Source organism: Coturnix japonica, chromosome 2 (genome assembly GCF_001577835.2).
Source record: "Coturnix japonica isolate 7356 chromosome 2, Coturnix japonica 2.1, whole genome shotgun sequence".
NCBI lineage: Eukaryota > Metazoa > Chordata > Aves > Galliformes > Phasianidae > Coturnix > Coturnix japonica.
In genome coordinates, this window is record NC_029517.1 from 9,449,605 (window position 1) to 9,467,613 (window position 18,009).

General features: G+C 39.7%; 1 protein-coding gene across 3 annotated transcripts in view; it reads right to left on the reverse strand.

The window, feature by feature from the left end:
• ADARB2 (adenosine deaminase RNA specific B2 (inactive)) overlaps window positions 1-18,009 on the reverse strand; it is a 286,410-nt gene that overhangs the window by 52,448 nt on the left and 215,953 nt on the right. For all 3 annotated transcript variants that reach the window (XM_015853321.2, XM_032442988.1, XM_015853322.2), the window contains one exon: window positions 3,051-3,165. In XM_015853321.2, the coding sequence (XP_015708807.1) occupies window positions 3,051-3,165 (115 nt within the window). The remainder of the gene's footprint in view (window positions 1-3,050; window positions 3,166-18,009) is intronic.

Below are 18,009 nucleotides of genomic sequence, written 5' to 3' on the forward strand. Positions count from 1 at the left end.
AAAGCCAAGTCTGAGGATTTAGTCTGATGCACAGTCTGAGTCTTTCAGCCAAAAAGTGTTACAATCAGTGAAGCTTGTTTTTTATTTAGTATCATGTTTCAATCAGTATATTACATCAGATAACATCACATCAACCAGTGTGATAGTTTGCTCTTGCCTAGGCAGAGTTTTTGAAAGAATATCTTGGTATCTACTAATCAAATTAATTTTTTCACAAGAGGTACTGATATTTTAAGTTTCCTCACAATTCAGAGCAAAGGATATGTAAATACATTGAACTGCAGTGTTTTGCTGACTAGAATTTGTTACTTTGGAACATTCACAGTCAGTCAATAACATCATTTTCTACAATTCCCCCCCCCACACACTTTGGAATTTGCCCTGGATGCCACGGCATAAGTCAATTAGAGAGACCAAATGTATCTCTGCGGTTTCCCTGGGAACTGAAATGGCAAAAAAAAGCCCCAAAAAGTCAGAGTTCAGGAAAAGAAAACCAATCTAGCACAATCCTGTCTTGTCTGTAGAGATTTTGTATTATCTCAACAGTAGTTACCACAGAATCACATTGTGCTTTTTACCAGCTTTGTCTGAAAACCCTACAAGCACAGATAAATCCATCTCTAGTTGAGATTATGTTGAAGAGAAATGAAGGCTTTTTATTTTTATTTTTATTTTTGAAAGAGTTGTGTATAATAGCAAACACAATTAGACATTACCAGATTTGTTTTCATTGATATCATTAGTACACTGTGTTAAGAGATCTAAGTTTTCTGCCAGAAAAAAAAAAAAAGAAATCTGTACAGATTTGATTCTGTGATGGGAAAAGCCTGTCTGTGTCATATTTGATCAGACTGTCAAGTTCCTTGCTCCCTTTGGGGATGGAGAAAAGACCACAGAGCTACAAGTTTAGTACAGAAAATGACACAATTGGTGAATTATTTGTCATGCCATGCCTGGCAGACATTCTTAAGTTGGAAGTAACTCAGATCTTCCTGGAAAAGGTGCCAAGATAAGGCTGTTCTTAGCTTTGCATCTTCTGTTAATCACATTATATCTGTGAATCTACTTAGGTCTTGATGAACTGGGTGGTTGATAGGTTGGGGGAATTCACAAAAGAAAATTCGGAGTTGAAACAGAAGCCTTGAGAACGATAGTTTATGAAGAGAAGTACAATGATGGGAAGGAGAATATGAAATGTGAATGTGTAAAAACCCACCAAAGGCATGGGACTCATAAAAACATAATGGGAGGACTCTTTCACTCTTCCCCAAAGACAAGGCACAGGCAGCTGGGCAGCATTCTGGCAGGGTTCTGAACAAGCTCTTTTCCTTCCCTAGCACTGTACCTTCTCTGCAGCTACAATTTTAAAGCTATGACCTCTTCTTCCATATGATAGTGAGTTTTTGAACTGTCCCTCCTATGTCTGCTTCTTCAGTGACAGAGCACTGAGTCGACATTGGCTCCATCATATTTGTTTTTAAGCTGATCCAGGCCCAGGTCTAAAGGATGCTGGAGCTCTACCTTGGCCACTTAGGGATGAGGTGAAAGTCTTACAGACAAATACACATTGAGTGTAGGAAAGCTGAGCAGGGACACTGAGATTAGGACATGTGCCCCTCAAAAAATTGTTAAAGAAACAATTCTTGCCTCCTGTAACTTAGGTTACTCTAAAAGATTAACCTTTTTTTCTTTGTGGTCTTCCTGCTTGGAAAGAGCTCCTTGAAATAAATGATGAGCTCCTCTTGGTGCTGAATATGCCTACTGAGGTTCTTAGGTCTCCCATACCATGTCTTTTGTTTGTACAATCATAGGATTATAGAATCACAGAATATCCTGAATTAAACGGGAGTCAAAAATTTCAGTGAATCTAATTTATAGTTCTTCATAGGATCACCTTAAAATTAAATGATGTTCTTTTTAAAACACTGCATCTATGCAGCACTACAGAAATTGTAGTCCCATCCATATCTGTCAATGAAAATAGATGAACCATAATGATATTTTATTTATCCTGAAAACAACACATTTTGGACCAGAGGTAGAAAATACTTCTAGGTCAACTCTTCTATGTCTAACCACTGGATTTCATTGTTAACTCTTATCACATCAGAAAGAAAAATAAGTTACTCTGCACAGAATTTGTAGCAGTATCTAGGCTTTGTGTCTGGAGAAGACCCAGCAGATAATCCTGTCTCCATCCTGCTGCCTCGCAATATTCACAGATGTTCCTGTTGAGTCAAGCTTATGTAATTGTTGAAAAGAACCAGAAAGACAAGCCTGGATGAATTATACATGCCCTTCCCCTGTGAGCTTATCCCTTCATTTCTAAACTCAATCCAGCACTCCATGTGTCTGAATGAAAATGAAGTTTATGGCAGCCTCTCTACTGCTGGCAGCCTCATAAATACTGAGGTGCCTGCACTGAAGAAAGCTCGCAAAGGAGGGAAGGCCATTTATGCAACAGTTTCATCAATGAATTAAGAATTTCTGTATGTGTCCTTCAGTAAATTGTGAATGTCACATTTTGACCCTGTTGATTAGTACTTCTTGCAGTCAGAGAAGTGCAGAATTAAAACTCTGCATGCTTTGGGTTTCTTTTCTTTGGAAAGGAACCAGGCTGAGATTTGCTTTTACTGTCAGTCTGAGACAAAGTTTATGGTGGCCTTGTACAAACAGAACTCAAATTTTCCAAATCTTAAAAAACAACAACACAACAACAACAAAGACAGTTAATAAATAATACAGCCTTGTTATTGATAACTACCAAAGGCCCATCTATTAGAAAATGCAAAATCAGACAGTTCTGCATTTTGTCCTGTAAACACAGAAATGTAGGGACATATTTATGAATAAATCTTTACCTCTGTTGCCAATATTTTTTGTGTGAACCTACTTGAGCTGTAAATATTTAATGCTTCTTTCTCTGCATTACTATTTATTGTTCTGCGTGGGAGCAAAGGCATCCTTCAATACTGTGGACTAGGTAAATAATGTATTACTTAGTCATGAAAAATGCCAAGGAAAATAAATGAGAGGATAGGATATCTTACCTTTGGTCATCACAATTCCTGCAAGAGTTTTGTGGCGTGCATGTATGGAAGTGAAATTGTCTGTCAGCTCCTGGAACTTCTGTGTAACCATTTGGTACACGGAGTCCGCAAAGTCCTGAAAGACACAGTCAGAAAGAATTCTTTCACTTTCTTTGATTGAAGCAGCTGGGCGTTTCTGCAGATTAATAACCTGCTGTCAACTGCTGAGAAGTTCCTTTTAGGATTAGACACCACCTACCTGAGCAGAGATGAAAGGAGCATCTCTTTTGACTGCCCTCATCCCCCTCAGATTCGGCTGGTGTGGGGTTCAAAAGCCAAAGGAACTGACTTAAAAATAAGACCTGTATTGACTAGGATTAGTGGTAAAGGGACTTTTCTTGAGCCTCCTAGCTGTTGGTGGAAGATCAGTTCACAGAATATGTGTTGGTCCTGCATGACTTGAAGAGGCGAACATCTGCCCCACAAAACCACGTGGATGTGGGTTAGATGTCACCAATGTCAAGGTTTACTGTTTATCAGGATTTTTAATGTCAATGAATACTGAGGAAGGAAAAATTTCTTTAGGCCACTGAAGCCTAAGAGTTGAGCTGAAGACTGGGTTACAGGTAAGGCGTCAAAAGACTGCAGTCAAGGTGAGTTTTGATGATGAGCTTCTAGTGAGGTAGAAGCTAGTTGCTGAAGTCAAACAGGGTAAAAAGTCTAAGTGAATTCTGTAGACTGCATGCAAATACAAACCTAAAACATCTGAGGTGCTCCTGAGAACACTACTGCTTGAACTGTTTCCCTACAGAAACATTTAGTACCTTTTAATTCACTTAATCTGTGCACTTTGGCTGGCAGAGTCTTTCAAGCATACATTAGAGATAAGTCAGAGGAATGCTGTTCGTGAGAGTGAGTTATCCTCAAAATGCTTTGCCAGTCTGAGCATAAAAAAGTAAGATACAAAGGATTTTTAATTTGAGCTGTCTGATCTTTCAAGTAAAACCAAGCTGTACCTACAAATCCTTCTGAGACCAGCTCCTGGAGACCAGAGATTACTCTGGGGTGCTGGATGGAGACCTTCTGTTGCCTCTTTGGACCCAAGTGAGCATGCCTTTGTTAGGAAAGGTGTCTTGACCAAGCAACAGTTCCTGTTATTCTTCTGGTGTTGGGCTAAGCTCACCTGGGATGATGTCCTGGTAATAACAGGTCCTCTTATAGGTGGGCTCATGGCACAGGTATAGGACACTGAGGGTGATATTCAGCCTCCCTTACCCTGAAAGCTCCATGGTCATGCAGAAGTAAGGAAACATATCTAAGAAGATCCATTTATTTTTACTTCTAAAACTGCTAATAAGTATGAAAACATGTTGGTGAAAACATAGTATTTTAACTGGGAGAAAATACAACTGTTTTTCAGAGGAAAGCAGATTCTAATTCACCAATATTTTGGTAATGCTTGAGCCACTGAGAGCCTCTACAGGCTGCGCACCATATGTTTCTACAGTTTGTTGATGAAAGTCAGCTTAATTTTTAAATATTATTACAGAAAATACATTAAAAAATTGAACTAAATAAAACACAACAATTAGACAAACTCCTTTTCATAAAACCTGGAATATTTTTTTCCATGGACAATCCTTAAAAATGATTGCAACTTGACCAAGTACATAAAGATAGAATTCCTATTCCTTTGACATGACAATTTTTCGTTGTTTTGCTAAGTGCAGATTTCCAAGGTGTTGCTCTTGGAAACAGCCATTTACCCACAAGAAGGAAGACAGTTTAATATAACATGGAGTAAATTGTGCTGGCTTGTTGTAAAAGATGGAAAGAGGCATTTAAACTCATCTGTGAGATACATGCAAAATTCTGCACTAGAATTAGATGAAAACTAAGAAAAATTATCAAGACAGTTTGACAGTTTCTAAATGGAATTTCACTTTGACTGCATTTAAACCTCTTCTAATCTAATTGTCCACAACCACCATGTGAGCAAGGTATTGCTCATACAGTGCTTCTGAAGGATGAATTTTGGGTCAATTCTCATTTGTCAAGCATCAAGGCGCCCTTGTGATATAAATGCAATTATAGCTGCTTTACAGATGAATGAATGAAGGCATTAAAAGGGTGAGGGACTGGTCCAAGGGAATAGCATGGAGCAGGGCAGAGCCAGGTGTTCTGATTTACCGATGTTTTGGCTATGTGCTCAGCACTGGAACGCTGCCTGTCTTTCATAATATGAAAGTTTGTTTCTAACTTGTTTTCCCTACTGGAGAGTGACTTCATCCATAACGGAAAACTGAAGCGTATTTGCAGTACAGATATAGCTGGGTCCCATATGGTGGACTGAAAATCTGATCAGCTTTATTTAGACTAGGAGGAAAGAGGGGGAAAAAAGAGTATCACAATAAAACTATCTGTACCATCATTTTAAACAAGCATCAAATCACAGATTTCATCTGCTTCAGTACTGCAGTTCAATTCACGCCTGCACTTCTAGAGTACCCTCCAAATCTGTATCCCAGGGCATTTTGCACTCATTAAGAGTTAATTAGCTTAGAGGCACATGCAATTCCTAATAGAATCATTTTAAAAATGCTAAACAGAACAAATAACTTTTAAGTTTGGATTTAGAAATCCCTACTGTCAGAGCTTTCCTTACTTCATTTGGCAGTAGATTCCAAAGCCAGAAAGCTCACTAAAGGCAAAATAACAACATGACTTCAGATAACATTTAGGGACAATAAGGAATTCAGCATTTACTGATCTCAAGGAGAGACCTGGGACATTAAAGAGTAGCAAATCCACAAAATGTGGAGCTTCTCAGCTAAAATAAATCAGGCGGATATTTTCTGTCTTGAATACATTGCCTAAAAGGATGCCAGTGAAATCAGTAGAAGCAATGGAGTAACATACATGAATAAATGGAGGATGCAGGAAAACCAAACAGAACCATGGTGTCTAATCCAAGAAGTCTTTTAAGTGCAATCAAACTGCTTTATCTTTGGTTATTCCAAAGTACAGTGGAAAGGAAGAAAAGGAACAGTCTATTTTTGAGAAAAATAAGATGTCAAGAGACGAGGGACTCAGCCTTGTAAGGGGTTTTGTACCCCATAGACTGATGCATGCAGTGCAGTTCAAGTGCAGGGTTCTGAACAATTCAGCCCTGAAAGCAGGCCCAGTGGCAGGGCAGGGTGTTGGGTTGGTTTATTGACACTGATGAGTTATGATCTGTAGCATGCTGCCTTTCCCTCCAACACAACTTGTGCCAGCCACAATCACTTAAACCATCAGCAGGATTTCTGCCTATTTAATCTTTAGGCTGGCTTTCAGTGTTTCTACAGAAACAAAACAGATAACAAATGTATATAATGCATACAAGGCAGATATAGTGGAGGCAAGTGTTCACACATTTACCCCTCCTTAGATTATAACCTGAGATTTTGTTTCAGAGATTTTCTTGCTTTGCTATTAAACAATAATCCAGTTACTAAAAGGTACACAAGGTTATCTTTCTTGATGGGATATAAACCAGAAAAATCCCACTATTAATGGCCATTGTGAGCCTGGTTTAACTTTTGGGATATACACTAGACTATGTCATTTGCCATCAGCAATAACTTACAACCCCTGCACAAAAGAAACCAGTCTTGTTACTCTCCATTAGCAAAAAAGTCTCAGAGAGAAGTTGCATTTGGTGATACCATAGTTCTTACTGCCAGATATGAGTGAGAATAAGAGTCTCCATCTGGAGTAAATACAAGAGCCAAATACATCTTGGCAGCTTCAGAACAACTACCAAGTTGGTAGCAGAAAAAGGGAAAATTTTAGAATATGGAGAGAAAAAAAAAGTCAAAACATTCCTTGTGAAAAAGAAACACGTGATGACAGAGTAATAACAGCTGTGGGTAGGGAAGGAGAAACTAAAATGATGTGGACAGTCAGAACTCTGACCTAAGAGCTCCAAAGCCCCACTGCAGGCAGTGGAAGTGTGCCTGCCTCAGAGATATTCCTTCAGGGTCATCCCTCAAAGAGATGGGTTCACACGGCTGGGCAGGATGAGCTTGGCCATGACAACTTTGGGCATGTGCATGGGTACCTAATGTGTTGGGAGTAAAAAATGCAGCACTACAAAAGGACTGACCTTCTAAATGACACGCTTCTTTCAAATACCCCACTTCGGTTTGTTTGCTCAAAAATCTTGGCTTTTATAGATCCTCCCTTAGATTTTTTTTTTCTGTACAAACAATATTTGTCTCAAAAGCAATGTCTTTGAGATCAAATCTTTAATCTTTCTTACTAATACATTGAAGGACAGCAGTGAGGCAAAGAAGATTGCTAGACCCACACCGAGACCCAAATCTTAGTTGTACTCAAGTCATGTACATTGCCTAAAAGCCTACTGTCAGCAGTGAAATCATCAGGACTCTGTTCAGATACCTGGCAGAAAAAAACAGTAGACAATACTAAAACTTCCATTGTGAAGGAGGACTGGGATATACTACAATATTTAACGAGCTATATTTTATTGTCTAAAGTAGGCTGGAGAAATGAAAAATAGATGTCATTACTACTAAAACAGCACTGTATTGTCTGAAGTATTCATCTCCTCTTGATTACCATATCAAATTAATGGTCTTATTCACAAGGGAAAATCAAATTTTAGATCTTTCCATTACAGAATCAAAAACTTTCAGTCATTTTTCAACACTAATATTTCAAATAGCATAAATAATTAAATGTGTTCAAGTTTGCAATGGCAGTCTTCAGGGTAAAACTGACATTCAACTGGAGTAGTAAGGATATTAAAATCAATAGATTATGAAGGAGAAAGCCTTTAGTAAACATTTGCTATTGAAATCCTGTCTTAGGGCTTATAGGGTTGTAATATCATAAAGGTTAGATATGCATATGGATGGGAAGAGGTATTCCACTATACAGATATCACCAAGGACGCCGTTTTTCCTGTCTCCCAAGTACTTTATTTTCTAGGATATTACTGACATTTGGGGGTAAATGTTGAATACAATGAATGCAGATCGGGTTGAATTAAATCACAACTTCCTTCACCGATAAAAGGATATTCATACTTTTTTTTTTTTTTTTTTTTTTTTTTTCCCTGCTCAAGTGAGAAACATGCACTATTTGACAGTGTAAGTTTGTATTTTTCCTCTGGAGTACTCTCACTACCTAAATGGGAAGGGAAGAAAACAGTACAGTGAATATCAATCCTGAATTGCTGGTTCTAGTCAGGTTGTACAGCAAATTGCTACACAACACACTCCTTCCCAGGCTTGTAAACAAGTTTGCTGTAGCTAGTTGGAGATTCATTGCTAAGTGATTGCACCCTAGAGCCAGTGAATTAGTTAGGGTCTTCCCAGGCACTACATCATCTTCAAGATGCAGCCTTGAGAAGAGAAATGGCAGAAGGTCATGGGCTGCCCTCTACCATCTATCTTGTGGCATCAATTTAACTTCTGTCGCCAGGAGTTCCCTTGGTGCAGTAAGGGCTGAGCACAGACCTAGAAGACAGAACAGACAGGGAAGGCCATGGAAAGAAGGAAGGCAGCCACTCGGAGGCTGAGTTCATTCTTGCCTTTCTTCCCAGCAGCTTCAGTGCAAGTCCCTTGCTTTAACATGAATACCACTTCTTCAGAGCTAAAAGCGTTTGACTTTTATCCACTTCACAAGAGAGGCAAATGTCATTGACAGTAATGAGAACCTCCAAACAGAGTCACGCAAATACTTCTCTAGCTGGTCTGGGGACTGCAAGCACAGCCCTCATAACAGCCTTCCTTCAGCATGCACAGGCTTTTACAGAGTACTACTCAAAGAACAAAGCATTTCCAGGGAATTCATCGTGGTGTGTTTTTTTTGTTGTTGTTTTGTTTTGTTTTGCTTAAGATGTGCAGTAATTATTTTTCTCCAATCATAACTCCTACAATATTGATCATTACATCTCATTTTGGCTTATCCTTCAGGGCCAGCATATGTGGGCTTTGTTTTATCCTAGGTGGACATAATTTTATTGTATGGCAGGTTTTCATTTCATCTGGACATGCTCATATATCTTGTGTACATCCTGACTTAGAGAGTTCTCCTCATTCACGACTCTCAGAGGGGACAGTGCTTGTGCTTCACAGGCAGCAGCTGAGAACACGTCCCCACATGGAGCTTCTAATGAAAACTCCACTAACAACACATTTCTGATGCTGAATATCCTCATCGTTTTCTTATCAAGATTGATGGGGAAGATCAACTGCTTCAATTGTTTCAGTCAAAAGAATCACTTTCAGCAACTCCCTCCAATTGCTCATAATCCTATTACAAATGTTTTAGCTACATATGATGCTGAGCTATCATAATAAACCCCTCATTTCTGTAATCACCAAATGCTCTGAATTTGCTCTGCATTTTTAAGGGCTTGGCTGACCTCATCTGCCTTGGATGTCTTGTCCGGACTGTGCAAGGGACTCGTGGGCTCAGAGCCATCAATTTCTGGCTGCTTGTCTCTCCTCCTCTCACCCCGGCTGGAGGCTGATTGCTCTGCTAATTTCCCAAGCCCCACAGAATACATTTGCCTCTACACCATTATTTATATCGTTAGTGATCATTTACTAAATTTCATTGCTGTGCTGGTTGCTGTGTGAAGCAGTGTCTGCCTGTGTGGCAGATGAAAAAATGACAAAATGCACTGAAAGAGCCCAGAATAGAAAATTCCTTCTTGTACCATTTGGCTTTTGGGTTTCCCATTAACCCTATGTCTGTATGAAAATAATAGACATACTGCTCACTAGGTCTGAGAGGATACGGCACGACAGAGAAATTAAGATGGGCCAAAAGTCAAATGGGAGGTTTAGTTTAAGTTCTTCTTTGATGAATCTCAGCATTTTTATACCTGGAAGGTTTCCCAAGGACCGCTAAATACTAGTTCATCAGATTTTGATGAACTACTCATATATCCACTGTGTACTTCACCAGTGATTAAAGATGGCTGTAAGTTTCTCACTTGTGATGTTTTCAGAGTTGCTAATTGCAAGCTAAATGCCCTTCCCTCCATCTGACACTTGACTCTTAGTACTAGAGAGCCCAAAGGTGCCCTAGTAAATGTTTTAAATCTCTTTAGAATGTCTTTCACTCATGACTGGCATGGAGGTGCTCTATGAATATTCACACTATTTTTTCTTAACATATTAGTTTTTTTCCCCACAAATATCAAGTCTGAAGTGGGGAAAAAAAAGCAATTTTTACTGGAGAAGTATTTGGAGAGAAATGGATAATTTTAGAAACAGGTAGCTATGAAGCAAGTCCTGCTATATGGAATCAGCTTCTGAATTTTTCCACAAGAACAACAATGTGATCTTGTAAATGAGATTAATCAGTGCTAAATATCTAAAAGGCAATTTGTAGCAACAAAAATCAAACAGGAATTTATTTCAAGAGCTCAGTGAAAAAAACGGTCTCCTTTCTCAATATATGCATCGACTACAGGCAATCAATCAAACTTAATACAATGTATCTTTTTGTTTCAGGACCCCTTGGAGTGGCTGAAAGAAAATAGTACACATAAAAAAGCATACTATAGAAAAAGGAAATACTGTCAAATCTAAATGCCCCAGCTCCTCCAAAAAGTACGGTTTTCTATTTAGAAGCAAGACATTTTGTATGTAGCTTTAATTAGAATCTTTAAATTCACATTAGTGTGTTAATGTTAGGATGCTAACAGATGAGCCCCTCTATTTGAGGTTGATTCATTGCTGTCTGCATTCATCTTGCTCTAAAAAAGATGCTACCAATGAGCACCATTTCAATGAATTTAGAGGAAACGAGCTTTTCCACTGACACATACAGTTGTTCCCTAAAGGAAGCCATGCTCAGATTCCAGCTTCTGCTGCTTTGAGTACAGCTCTGCATTTATCGCTCTGGTAATGAAGGATGTCCATACCAATTTTGCAGAATCATTCTTGAAGTCAATACTGCACCTGCTAACAAACGTTGGGAAGGAGGGGTTGTTTGTTTGCTTTTTTTCTTTTACTGATCCTTAACCCAACAGCCAGCTTCCTACAGAGATACACATAAGGCTGGCTATGAGTGCTGAATAATTCACAACAATGAAGTAGCATTCACTTTGCAGCCTCGTGCTTGCTTTAGGACAAGCCTCAGGTGTCAAGCTGTTGTACACTACAGATATTAGATTAGCATGAATGGGTTTTCTTTAACTAGATGAAAGCTCTATAAAGCCACCAGCACCTGGGAATGGCTAACTCTGTATAAAGGCTTTTACACTCCCTGTACAATCTGGATTTTAGATTCATATTATGAGGCATATCTCTTTAATAAAATCAAAGTTTTACCTGAGAAATGTCCTTTTGGTTTTCTGTTTTCTTGCTTTATCCTTCTTGGAGACATTGAAACAAACATCCTTTGGAAACTAGCAGGAACAAAACCATTGCCGTATACAACTCTCAGCTGTTTAAGGTCCACTCTCCTCCCAGATGTACCCAGTTAAAAGCTCTTGGGTACATGCTGAAAGCAGTGAGAAAGTTGTACTTGCTCAAATCCCTTGAACACCACTTTAAAAATCTACGCCTGTGTGTTTATGGTACTCATTAAGGAGTTGAGCCATTAAGAGCCTTCTCCATCACACATATGCTTTGTTAGATAAAGCAGGGTGCAGGCAGCGTCCAAGACAAATTTAATCTATTCTGAACTGCTGATCCCATCAAGGCACTGTACAATTCAACTTTCTGAATCACTGCAGAGCAAACTGTATAATACACTACATGACAACTACCATGCAGACATTGGGATTTTTCCTTTCTTGTTGTTAAAGATCTTGCTGTCATCTGCTGTAATGATTCTCAAAATACAGCTGTAACCTTGCTAACAACTTTTCCCTTGTCTGGGCTTCCCTTTCACATTACTTCACCCTTCTCTGGGCTTCTCCTCAAATGTGTAAATAGCAAGGATGGCTGCCATCTACGGTAGCTTTGTGCCAGCAAAGGCATAATCATACTTTCTGCTGGCTCCCTGTTGCCACCCATAAACCCCACAGAGCCATCTGGATTGGTGTGTAAAAAGTGCAGTTCTTACCTTGCAAAAAAGAGGCCGTAGAAATATGAATAGATTTATTTCATTGTCATGTCATATGTCTGGAAGGACACCTCTATAGGTCTCTAGGAGGGCTGGGGATACATACATCCCATGTACAGCCATAGGATAACATATGTATGTCCCAAGATTCAAACAGTAATTCCAGGGAGAATAGCTGAATAACTTGCAGCTTCCCAATTCTACACCCAGCTCTTATAATGCATAAAAGTGTGTTACCAGTGCGTGCAATTCTGAGGTAATCATTGGATGTTAGCTCACTTGCTAAGAAGCACATAACCTGAAGGGCACCCCAATCAATTCTGCCCAGCAAGCTGCTCTCCTACACTGCTCTCAGGGCTCCTTGGCCAATAGGAGCTGACATACAGCCTTGTTCTGCACTTTCTGGTCCACAGAACTGCCCTGCAAGAACCTCAGTGTAAAAGAGCACAGAAGGGCTACAGCAAATTCTTGGGCTTTAGATAATATTGAAGGCAAGGTAACACATGCTGCTCAGAGCCCCTGAAAATAATAAAGGCAAAGACAGGATTTAAGGCTGCCTGCCATTGCACGTTTTCCTTGTTGTCTTTCTCCATCCCGTCTGCTCCTGTGATTTTATATTTAACCATTTCTTCCTTTCTGAGAAGAAAAAAAACCACTTCTGTTGAATGAATCCGTGCTCAGCCTCACAGCAGTATTGTCTAGGTGGTCTGGAAACCCAGACAAACTATTATACAAATCGAAGTCTGTCCGGTTTCTGATAACACCAAAGCTAATTTATTTTTTGTTTATACTCAGCTACCTTTGACAAAGCTTCCTCTAGAGATTTATATCTCCATCCTTACTGCCTTTCAACTATTTGTCAATTTTTTTTTGTTTTGCAACCTATAAAAGAAAAAAAAAGTCTGACATCAACCTTGGAAGAGGTACTGTGTGCAGAAATCTTTTCTTTCTTTCTTTTTTTTTTTTTTTTTCAGACGTGATAAAATCTTGCCTAAAGCCATGTCCAACCTTTTCAGTAGAAAGTCCAGATGGCTTTGCAGCCTGTACAACAGACTTTATTCAGTGATGCTTCTCTAAGTGTCAGCAGGGTGTTGTCTTCCAGAACTAGTAAATGTGCAGTGAAAGGCAGCTCGGAGGGGAGAAATAAACACAAATAAAAAATATCCAAAAACTCGCTTAAATTGCCCCGTGTAGCCTCAAAAATCAAATTAATCTGAGTATTTCTACACGCGTCTGACTGAAAATTCCCCTTGGGTGAAGAAAAGGCTTTGCAAACAACTGGAGGTGTAGCGGCTGGGGTGGAAGTTCAGGCGGCTGCAGGGAGAGCAGTGATTTACACAGTTGCTGCTGACTCCGGGTCACCCTTGCCTGCATTGCAAATATTTCATCTGCAAGATCAGGGCCGCTCCTGCATCTGTGTATAGCTTCAATCTGCAGCAACTTCCAGTATTGTTTTCAGTATGATAAAATTAGCTTGAAAAAAACTCACTCGTCCTGCCAGTCTGGGCAGTTGGTTTCAGCATCAGGGATCTGGGATGAGTTTCTGCATATTGATGCCAAACATGCTTTCACCCCTGCACCTCAGTTTCCAGTAAAAATGGGAATATGTGTTTTTTTTTAACATAGGTGGAAGACAAAGTGCTCTGCTACTTAATGTTATGGCCGAGGTTTTACTGGGTGCCATCCTGCCCATCCCTCTTCTCTGCACAGAACCTACGACCAGGTGAGCAGCACTGTGACAAGCACTGTGGCCAGTGACGAGCACTGTGGCTGCTCTACACCAGAAGTAGCAGCCTCTTTGGCACAACATTTGAGTCCTTCCAGGGAAAATAAAAGCTCTAATCAATATACAGGTGATACAGTTATCACAATTCTAACCACCACCCGTGTGATACTGGTGGCTGTGGCTGAGGCAGAAGCCACCTCCTTAATATTCCCTGTTCCATTATAATTGTGCAGCCTCATGTCTGACAGCCCTGCTGCTTGAGTCTATGCAGAAAAAGAAAAGAAAGAAAAGAAATAAAAAAGCAAAAGGAGAGAGAGGAGAGGAGAGGAGAGGAGAGGAGATTAGGGAGAGGTGAGACGTGGAGGAGGAAGATGTAGATGGCGGTATGGAGCTGAGGAGCGCTGAGATGGTATGGGTAGTGGTATGGTGGTGTTGTGTTGTTGGAGGGATTTTCCAGTTGGAGTGGGTAGGTGGGATGAAATTCAGTATATCTATTGTTCTTTGTGTGTACAACTCAAAGGCCTGGGTTTGGCTCCTGTTGACAAGCTACTCTTTTGTTTTGAGCTGACAGAGTAGCATGGGTAAAGGGTGCACGGAAACACTTGTGTGTATGAATGTGTGTGCATAATATGCTTTCCAACCTGGTCAGACATTTGCTCTTTCCTCATCACAGGAGACGTACAGCAGTCATTGCACCCTGCAAATAGATGCTGCTCTTTGGAGGGTGAATGGAAAGAAACCTCAGTTAGGAACAGAAAAAAAACTTGCTCTCGTTGATTGCAACTGACAAAACATTAAAAACACGGTACACTCTTGCCAAGGTTGAGCACCACTCGTTTGACTCCCTGAACAACTTCTGCATCTATTAAGAAATGAAACTGATTAAAAAGAGAGGAAAAAAAGAAAAAAAGGTGAGATATTAAGAAAGAAAAGCCTTAGTGGAGAAGTGGTGGGTGATGTACTGCATTTTAACATTTGGTTAGCCATGAAATAATGCAGTAATAATAATAATAATAATAATAATAATAATAATAATAATAATAATAATAATAATAATAATAATAATAATAATAATAATATTTTGCCCACACAACAGTGACAGCTGAAATGAGCACATTTTCTTTTTCACAGCACAGACAGCACTCTGCGAGGTCACTGAGCTGGGAAACGCAACTGTATGGTTCTCATGTCAAAACACCCTTTCACAGATCCATATGCCTCTAGATTTCCCTGAGCTCCACAGAGTCACTTTCCTCTGACTGATGGTTCCTTGCCACTTCTCTCTGGTGCCCAATGATGTCTACCTCAACAAATCGTGGGGTAATACATAGATGGACAATACACTTCTCCGTCAAGGTCTCTGCTCTTGACAGCTAACACTACTATCGAGTTTTTTTTTAATTGCTTCTTTCTTGTGTTTCTTCTTCCTTTCTTCTTACAACCCAGTGTGTTCTTAAAATCATATCTGCATATTAGTCTACATGATGCGTCCCAGATTACTCCACCACTGTTTCCATCAGAAATCAAGGGATAGTTCAATTCAGATTGTGCCGTGAAAGGATGCAGTGTTATGACACATATTTTTGTTGCCTTGAATAATAACAAAAGGTGCTTTGAGATGCAGCCTACCTCTGTGGAGGTAAACAAGCTTTGGATCCTAGGGCAAGGTGCCCTGATGGAAAGCAGCACTGTGGTCCCTAGGCAGTCAACTATGCTGGGAGGGGCTGTGTCAGAGGAGGTGGATTTAGGAAACTGAGCACTCTCCAGCTTTCCTTGAGTTATTCCTTGTCTTGTTATTTCTAGGTGAACATTTCAGTAGCTAACCTGCTTTCACTACTGAGCACCCGAGTCAAGCAATACCAAAGGAATGGCCACATCCTGGCCGTCTCTTCTCAGCAGGGTCAGTTTCTCTCTCCTGACCAGGTAGGGATCCAAGATCTACTGGCTTGTAACAGCAGATTAAAATTACTTCTCTCTCTCTTAAGTTTCAGTGCTGTAATAATGAATAGGTGGTACCAGTAATAGGTGAAATAAAGTGATTTCCTGACAGCATGGGAAGGTCCTTCTCTTAAATCCTTGTAGTGAAATGCTCAGATCCTATGAAATGTCCTACATATTAATTTTTACTGCCAATCAGGAGTCCTGTGCACTTAATATTGCCCTTGGAACACAGTAAAAATTTATTTCAATGACTAATGAAATTATAATGGACACTGAGACCTGGGAAACAAATAGAATAAGAAAGTCTTACCCTTGTAGGCTAAAATGATGTGGTTCAGCTGTATTTTGTCATGTACTTTATATATATACATATGCATATGTCATGCCAAGTTGTAGAGTGCCATTTTATATATATTAAAGTGGTTAAGCATACTTTCTTTAGCTGACATTTACAGCACATCTCAACAACAGTTTTGCTAGAATTTATGTAATGTTTTTGATGGTTTCTTCAGCATGTAGAGATTTTCCATACTGAAAGATGAATACTCATCTGCTTCTAGCAGGGATGCAACAGTGTCACCCTTTTTTGTTTCTCCCACTTTTTACACGACTGGCTTTACTACTTGTGTTTTGTTTTTAATACTTTCTGTTCAGATAAACAAAAAAAAAAAAACCTGCACAAAACACAGGGTACAAAGTGGGAGTCAATTCTGGGAAGTTGCTGTCGTTGCAAAATACATTGATGTACCACTGAAAAAGACAAAAACTGAGCTTCCCCAGAGTATCTAAGTTCCAAACTTGCATAGCTGGATAGTTGGTGGCCTTTGAAAAATCTCAGTCTCACTGTAGGCCCAAACTAGATACATATTTGTCCCTTTCTGTTATATGATGTCAAGAATATCTGTCCTTGTTTGCAAATGACCTCATTATGTAAATCTCTTCAGCAAAGCAAAGCATTGCCACAGTGGTGTCATCACATGAGCAGCATGGGACAACTCATCCCAGCCTGCGACAAAAAGACAAAATGAACATTTCTTTACCTGACAGGTGAAATGCGGCTTTTTGTAACCTGCCATTCAAGCCCAATGGGAGATGACATTGCAAAACCATCTTTCCATCTGTGTTCCCATATTTAACATAGATGGGTTGGTGTGCTGGTTTTGCCTTCTTGATAGCCTTGTCTTGATGATGATGTAGTGTGTAGGCAGTTGCACAGCGGAAGAGTTTGGAGGGTCACCTTATCTCATGGAGCTCTATCAGCAGCTGTTTGCGTTGCATGTGGGCTGGTAACAAAACAACAGCCACAAGACCTCTAAGCAGGAACACAGTTGTCCCCTCAGAAGGGTTATGGCATTTGTTGACTAGGACATCATGAAGGGAGGCAGCCCCTGAGAAATGATGTTCAGGCACTAACCTCTATCACAGTCAGTCACACCACAGCCATTAGGGCCTACTTGTTTAAAGGAGAAAATATCTTATACAGGCTATGGGCGACCAAGGGCAGGTTCAGATTCTAGTTTGGTACCTGGCAGCAATGAAATGCTTTTGTAGCTTGCTCCAGCTTTGCAGGTATAACTGTTCTATAAAATTCAGACTAAGAGAGAAAGAGGTCTTCCTCATCGGTGCAGTTATTCTTTCCCAGGAAGGCTGAGGACCCTGGAGCATTCATAGCACAGACAGCTCTAAAAATCTCTTAAGAGTTTAGCAAAGTCCCTTAAAGGGAACACAAAGCAAACTACTTTGGGAATTTTGGTTAAGAAAACCTGAAATACAAAGCTCAGTCCAAAAGGCATGGATGAGCACAAAACAAAGAAGAAAGAAATAATTAGTGTGAATGACAGAAAAATTTCCATGCCAGCTTTGGTAAAGGAACCACAAGTGCTGAGATCCCCCATCAGTAAGAACAGGGTGAGCTACATTAATTGTGATGTGGCAAGACCAATTGGATGTGGATGTTTAATATGCATTCTTAGTGCTAAAAAATTTCCAGAAAACAATTTCCAAATTTTCCATCACTAATAATTTTAGAAAAGATTTTACTGTTGCTTTTTTCTTATTTTATTTTTTATATATATTTTTCCCCACAAAGCCTCCTTGACAGACTATAGTTATCTGACATATGGAAAGGATTTAGAATCTGAGCCAAACCTTGGAGAAAGCCATAGAAACATTTATGGTTACCAAAGTAGACTTCAGTTTGGAAGAGATCTGCTGTTT